An 8,089-nucleotide genomic window follows, 5' to 3' on the forward strand; every position below is an offset into this window, starting at 1 on the left:
ATTCCATGATTGCTGTGATCACTATTGCTTCAATGTCCTGTTTGCAGACTCAGTCTTTATGACAAGACCCTAGTAACCATTCCTGCCCTCCTCATGCAACCTCTCCTGCCCTCCTCACCCTCCCTCCCCAAGGACTACACCAATGTTCTCCCATAATTTTTACATAATTTATTTTTAGATCAAGGGCATAATTACCTTATACATAAGCAGTTCTATTAATGTCACTACCTCTTCATTATTATTTCCCTTGCCTGTAATGGTGGGATTGTGCACCCTGGGAACTACTTCATTTTAAGGGTAAATGGATTCTTCAACTCTGCAGGTGAGGAAGGTTTCAGTGTCTTCACCATAATTCAGAAAAGCTCTTACAAACACACTATTTGAATTTAAAATCACACCTGTGCACACAGTAATATATGTTAGAAGTAATACTATTTCATTGTATCACCTCCTTAAATAACCTGGAAAACTATGTAGAAAAAAAGTACTTTAAAACTGTGTCACTTTCTGTTGTCATCAAGGTTTGCAGAGGAATCTTAACTTTTAAGATGTCCTTCAGTTTCAGTAGCTGATCACAAGTTATCTGCAATCAAATAAATATTTATAAAACTTAACACTAAAAAAGTAAAAATATCCCAAAAGAAAAAAAACCACACCACCCGCCCCCCAAAAACAATCCCAATCCCCCCTAAAATTGACTGCAATAGTATTATGAGTGTTAATTACTGTTAAATAGATTATGGCTACTGTGAAGCAGTAGTAAACTGCTAGTTTTAATCTAGCTCCTGAAACCTGCCTGCCCCACTCCACACTAAAAAACAATGAAGGATCAGCTAATCAGATTATCATATTTCTAATAAAATCATACAAAATTGTTACCTTTAGCAAATATTGTGGTTATTAGACATCAGTGTTTTGTGGTTCTCCTTTTAATCCCATTCTGAATATTACACCTGTCCAGGAAAATAGCCTGGGGTAAGTATTGGTGATATAATAGAGGAGGTGTGTTAGGTGTGTTAAAAAGCTTGACTGCAAAGGAGAAGAGAGGCACAATGGCAGGTGGGAGAGCCCAAATAATAGCTTGCCTCGGCCACTTCTAGACCCATCCCAGGAAAGCCATCAGCCCACTGAAGTCCCATCTCCAACACCCACAAGGAGCACAAAGATACAAGGCAGGTGGGAGGGCTCCTGTAACCTAGAGAAACAGCCCCTGCCCAGCTCCTACCAGGGCTGTCCCCAGAGAGCCTCAGCACCTTGGGACAAAACCTTTCAAATCGGGACAAGAGGTTGGCCCTATTTTATTTACTTCTACTAAAACAAAAGCTCACTAGCTTTTCACTACCTAGGCCTAACCTATGCTAACTGCTGCAGTGAGTTGCACTGTTGAAACTCCATTTACTATTCTTACTAGTTGTCAGTTGACTACTGGAAGCCCGTGCTAACCTGGTCAGAGAAAGATGCTGACTTTGAAGACACCCTTATTTAGTAAGACGTCTTGGGGACTTCTTGAAGGTCTTTATAGCTCTCCCTGTCTTCAAAGTGGTAAATTATTCAGCAAGCTACACTTTTTCTTTTCCTGAAATTTATTTAGAAAAAGTAGATAAAAACTCATCAGTTGAGCAGTTTGATATTACTTGGTACAGGGAAGTCTGCGAGAGTAAAGGGTGAAGTTTGAAGTTTCAAGTTTGAAATTAGCTATGAGAAAGGCAAATGTATCAATGAAGAATCTGTGGAATAAAGGTCTTATAATTATTTAACAATTTATGGGCCTGTGTAATACATTTTCTCTTGGGTAAACAAGCATTGTTCAGGTCTGGTTTCTGATACTCTGTTGCATGGCAGTTACTAAATGGGCCCAAATCAGTTGTGCCCCTGAAAGATTTTGGAAAATACCTTTCTTTTTGTGTATGTAGTGTGGGTAGATGTTTGTTAATGTTAATGAGAAAGTGTTCATGACTTTTTATCAGCTCTTCCCAGTGTTAAGGTTTTATTTTGTTATTGTCACTTTTGACAGTGCTGTGGCTAGGTGACTGTGCCTGGTTAATTGTTCCCTCTGGACTACCTGAAGTCTGGATACCTTGGTGTCTAGGAGACATTTGTTGTCTTACTCATTAAACCAGTACATTGCATTTCAGAATTGTTTACATATACCTTTAATGTCTCTTAATATTCAAATAACAATAATTCAGTTTACAATATTGCACATCTTCCATTCCTAAGGATATTTACTACCTTGAACTTACTTTTTCTTTATAAAGTCAAGTCCACATTCACGTAACTTAAATGTTCTTTATGATCTGTCACTTGAGATCAGAGAGGTTTTCTTATCATAGTATTTCTGAAGTTCATTAATATTTTGCCTTTTCTGTTCCTGCCAATGGTTGTACAAAGAGAAGAATGTACAAAGGGGAGAGAAGATGGACCATTCCCCACACCAGTGCTGTTTTAGTCACAATCAGCTACTCTACTGAAATAGCACTTTTTGTACTTAAGCAGCTTGAGAAGCTTAAATTCCATTATCTGATTGGCATTTAAGAAAACTCTTGGCATTCTTTCAAAAGGAAAATTAGGAAGACTTGAAGCTTAAACTTCAGATCTATCTCCTTTTGACATTTACAAAAGCCTCATGAGATTCAGGACTCCATGGCTGCCATTAGGTGGCCAACTCCAAGTCTGATTGTGTATCACCAAGGAAATTTCCCTTAGAAGGTCTAGCATGAAAGGGTACTCATGTTCTTCATCAAAAAGAAGGTAAAAAATCTTGTCTCTAGAGGATAACCATTGCAGTGGTCTAGCAAGCAGGCTGAAATATACCTTGCTACATCATGCAGAGTGCAGAAATGAAGACAGGCACACAGATGTTTTTGTTCTTCGCCTTCATGACAGGCAAGACTGGCAGTTTAATGGGTCTTGCAAGCACCAGTGCATTAAGACTCTTAGGCATGGAGCTAATAGTATTTGGTCTTGGCAGATATGATGATGTCTTCTGAACCTCCCTCTCTGCTTCTCACACCAACGAGGACTTTGAATTTGTTGCCTTCTGTTGCATAAGAGTCTTGCTGCCAGTATGGTAGTGCACTGCCCCTGTGACTATAAGAATTTTTGTTCAAGAACATACTTTAGTGTTGCACTTTATGTTACAGACTGGCCACGTACAGAGGTGAATATTTGCTTTGTATAATTTGTCTTGAAAAACAAATCTAGTCATACAAAGCGGGTGAAATGGAGAACCTGACATTTTAACAGTAACATTTACTCTCTTTACTTGTTGAGAAGGCATTTAATTAATCTAGTAACCCAAGATAAGTAGCATGTGTAAGATTTACTCAGAGTGGCCTTGTGTGCCCCAGCCATATAAGCATTTGAGGATGAGGTACAGATGTATCTATTTCCAGAAATAACACAGCTTTTTTTTTTTCTCTCTCTTTTTTTTGTCTCTGAAGAGAGCATAACCTTCCCAGACATTATTCAAAATTAGATATTCACATTTCTGTCTTCCTAGAGAGAGGATGCTAGCCACATTTATAACTCTGAGCAATACTTCTTTCAGGAGCTGCTAAGTGCATTCCTGTAGGGATTCCCTTTAACGAGGAGGCAGAGCCATTTCAAAGCTTAATGAGTGTTCTATGTTACTTATTCACATCTGAGTGCCATTGCTTGCTAATGAGTCTGTACTGGAGCCAGCTGGCCTGTTTGGAAAGTTCTTTCTCCTGTCATCTTGCTGTGAACATAACTGATAGAAAAACATCTGAACCATGGAACTGGGAGTTCCTATATATTTGTCCTATCCTCTGTCTGTGGTTGTGACTGCCAGAGGGTTTAGTTCTGTAAAATCAGGGATAATTTGTTCTAAGGAGACAATAATTACTCCTTAAGACTGTCTTGTTTAGAGACATGCAGGTATTTTTGAGGGCCTTTCATTTGATAAGTGTTTTCAGTTCAGTTTCTCTTAACAGTCAAATTATTTTGGTCCCTCAAATACTGTCCAAAAAGAGGTGTTCACTGTAGCACACCTATAAGTTCTGAGCTCTCAAACCCTTTCCACAGAAACCTACCCTGAGAAATTCCCTATCATCACTTCAGTGCTATGGAACCAATTCCAGAACAGCTCCATAACAGGTATTCCTTAAAGAAGATGGGCAGAGACACTGCATTCTGGATTTAAACAGGTGGAACTCTTACATGCTCATTTTCAAGGTAATATTAATCAATATTTCCTTGGCAATGGGAAGGACTGATCTGTAATGCTGAATTTCCAAATTATTTATTTTCATACAGTGATAAGCTCAAATTGATTTTTTTATTTTCTCTTGAGGCGTTATTGCTAGTTAAAGGTCTTTCCATTTGGCTGATCACTGAGCACTGAAGTTTTTGTCAGGGTACTGACTTTGCGTTTAAAGTTTGTTTTTTTTCTTAATGAATGGTTTATAAGGGAATCTGTAAGAAACAAATACTTCACTGTCTGCAAGTGGTCCAGGACGTTTTTCATACTTTTAGTCTCCAGGCAAGCATGCAAAGTTCATATTTAATAGCATCACAAACTGTAGAGGTTGCCTGGTAGAGTATTTTGTACCAGAATTATGAGAACTTTTTGTTCTGTTGAGAAATTCTGTGCTAATCTCAATTAAGCATTTCACCTCTTTGCCAGCCATCATAGCAATATTATCCTTCTTTTAGGAGGCACATGTCCTTGAGAACCTTGGTAATACATCAAGCCAAACCTTACCCCAAATGCATTCAGATATGACTGTACGGTGTGTACATTTCATGTCTACAGAACAATAAAGAATTCCTTTTTACTATAATGTACCCACACATGTATATTTAGGGGATTGCATCTCCAGTTTCCCTCATCTTTCAGAGTGATAATTCCAGAAATTTCTATCTGTTGGGATTGGGCATCCCTTGGCCTTTGTAAGATGAAATGAAGCTTATCTTTTCATAAATGTCTTCATGTGTGAATCTCAGTTTGAGAGAGGCAGGTCTTGACTGCTCTGTGTTATAACTATGGGCAGGGTGACACAAGGTTCTCTATCAAATGGCAACAGTTTGGTGACCAGATTGTAGGGCTTGCTTATCAACAGTTTACTTCAGGCCCCCACCTCTTAAGGAAGTGATCAGAGTTGTATTTGTCACAATCTGTATCTGACTCAATAATCTTTTGACAGCGGGATAAATCTAGTTTACTTTTCATACTAAAGAAAATGTTTGATGCTTTTTCTTCAAAGTACTGTCACTGCCCAGACTATGTCTTAAGTATGTCCTTAATGGCACAGTTGACTGGGCTCAAATACTTAAGCAGGAAGTCTTGATTCAGGGAATGGTAATTCTGCTATTGGGGCTTTCTATTTGACTTGACACAACTTAAAAAATTATGGTGTTTCTGTTGTGGAAACTTCTGTTTTTTTAATTGCACTTCTGAGATTTCTATTTCTTCCTTCCCTATCAAAGCCAAAGTCAAGGTCATTTGCTTCTTGAAACATTTTACCATGTAAGGTCAATGTAACGGTGATAACTAAGTCTTTTCTACTACTGCTATTACAACCAAATACCAAAAGTTTCTGAAGCTTCAAGAAATATTGTTCAAGAGAAAAAAATGCAGCTTTTTTCATCTTTCAAAAATCTGAGATTTCTATTTCAATATCTCATTGCTGCAGAGGCTAAAATGGGTAATTTTTGGCCTAGAGCTGTTGAAGGTGACAGGTTTTTAACCATACTGCTTAAGGATGCTGATAAACCTGAATCATACTGTGTAACTTTTGGAATTACAAGATTCTTTTTTTCCCTTATTTGATTAAAATTCTCCTTTTTGGTCTTAAGTCTTGTTCCTTAGAACTCACACCTCATTAATTGAAAGAGTTTCGTAACCTTTTGTGTATATTTCAATCATAATTTTAGTATTTCACAACAAAAACTTGAATACTTTGCCTATCCACTGTTTTATTTGTGAAATTCAAACTTAACACATTGCAGTGAGGAGTTCTGGGCTCTCTGATTACTGGCAAATGACTGCAGTGGTCTAAGAGTAGCATTCCCTGGTGTGTTACTTCAACTTACACATCACCTTCAAAACATGACTTTCAGTGAACTTGCATAAATCTGTATCAGTATTTGCTCCTCTGAAAAATTTCTAACCTGTTATCTCCTTCTAAGAACTGTTTTTCCACCAGTTCTTTATTCTACCACAGTCTTGCTGAACTTAATTGAAGTTGTAAAGCATTGTAACAAAATTCCAAAAAGATTAAGAAAACTAATAAGCAAAATAAGTGTTTACATTAGTGTTTTGTCAAAACAGAACAGGAGTGCCCTCTAGTTTTCTAATAAAAACTCAAGATACAGAGTTTGAAACTATAATTTTACGTTATGTCTTATTGGAAAGTAATTTTATTAAAATAACTATTTAGAAGAAAGACAAAGAAATCAAGACTAGAAATAAAATAAGACTAAGCAATAAAATCAGTTTTGAAAAAAGTTCTAGAAGGAATTGCCTAAATGTGTGCTAATGGGTACAGTAATAGACATTAGGGTATTGCAGAACTTCTGCCTCACAGTATAGCATCATGCAAAAAGTTGCATCTCAATATTTGCATTTCCCTCCATTCCCCACTCCCAGGAGACTGCTGGCACTCAAATCTTATCACATTATGAGTGGCTTTTCTGTTCCTGTATTGTTCTTTATTCTAATTATCTGTTTTATGCTTTCTGATGTTGCAGCAGCATGTTTATAATTTCTGTCTGGGTGAATTATAATTTATTTTACAACTACTGAATCTGATACAATGGTGAGATTATTATGTGTCTTCATAAACATTTCAGAATGTTGTCAGATAAGGGTGGCTTATAGTTTTAAATATATTCTCAGTATTTTGTTTAAGGAAGCTTTGCAAAAGTATCCTTTTCACGTATCAGTAAGTTGTAGAATAATCTCTAAATAAAACATCAATGGGAGGGTGGAAAATAGAATTCTGAGATTGTAATTTCATCCCATTTAAACATTATATGTTGTTTCCTTTAAAATTGAAATTTAAAATCGAAACTGATTTGTTTCTTGCTAGTTAGAATAAATATGCAACTCATTTATCAGTTCACTTAGGTTAAATCAACTTTTTTAACACAGGACAAGTGGCAGAAAAGGGAAACTGTAGCATGCCATCAGTTTTGTGAACTGAAAGCTTCCTTCGTGCTTATCTGTGTCAGTTGCAACTTTCATTAATGATATTGAGGAACTGAGGTGATGTAGTTCTATTTCCTTGCAGAGGAATTCCTGGGAAGAAATGTGGAACTGTCATAGTAACAGCAGAGGAATTGGGCTGTTGCCGAGTAAGTGTCTTCATTGCTTTTTGAAAAATAAAATGAAAGTGATTTTGTGATTTACACTGCATCAGATTGTCAAAGTTATCATGTAAAAAATTTGCATTTTATGATATACTTAAGAAGTTAGGATATTTTTTCCTATCAGTTACTCTCAGTTTTTATATAGAAAAAGCAGAAGGAAGCAGGAAACAGTATGAAGAATAAAGGTTTTGATTCTTAGATGAGCTTTAAGGCTAGTCTTTATTTCCCCAAATAATTAATTGCATTTTAATCTCTTAGTGTGCAGTTTTTAACAAAGATCCATTTGTTTCAGCCATGGAATTATATTTCCATTAGGGAATATCGGCATTACATGAACATCAAATAAAAGGATTTTAACCTTATAACTGAAAGGTTTTATGCTAATAGTGACTCATATTATTTTTAAAATAAGAAAATAATGTTTATTGGAAAAAACCTAGAAAGGTATTTCAAAGAATTGCCATAAAAGAAGAGCTTAAACGTTTTTCTTTGAAGAAGCTCAGGACTTTCATGGCCTACAATTAACAGGTGCCTACTTACTCAGTAGAAAACAGAAGAATAGCAGAGCAGTTGTGAATCTGACCAGTTGAGGGGAGAGACATGGTGTGGTCATGACCATTCCCCACGAGTGTCACTGCTTCTCCCCCTCCTGGGGTTCATGGAGAAGTGGGTTGGACAGAGGAGGAGGCCTGGTCAGAAAGCACCAGGTAGCCAGGCTAGCTCTGTTGCTTCCCAGCACTGAATGAGCTGGCAG

General features: G+C 36.9%; 1 protein-coding gene across 1 annotated transcript in view; it reads left to right on the plus strand.

The window, feature by feature from the left end:
* CPNE8 (copine VIII) overlaps positions 1 to 8,089 on the plus strand; it is a 107,833-nt gene that overhangs the window by 59,361 nt on the left and 40,383 nt on the right. The window contains exon 8 of the mRNA XM_009996794.1: positions 7,257 to 7,320. Coding sequence (XP_009995096.1) covers positions 7,257 to 7,320 — 64 coding nt within the window. The remainder of the gene's footprint in view (positions 1 to 7,256; positions 7,321 to 8,089) is intronic.

This window comes from Chaetura pelagica, unplaced genomic scaffold (assembly GCF_000747805.2).
Source record: "Chaetura pelagica isolate M959 unplaced genomic scaffold, ChaPel_1.0 scaffold534, whole genome shotgun sequence".
NCBI lineage: Eukaryota > Metazoa > Chordata > Aves > Apodiformes > Apodidae > Chaetura > Chaetura pelagica.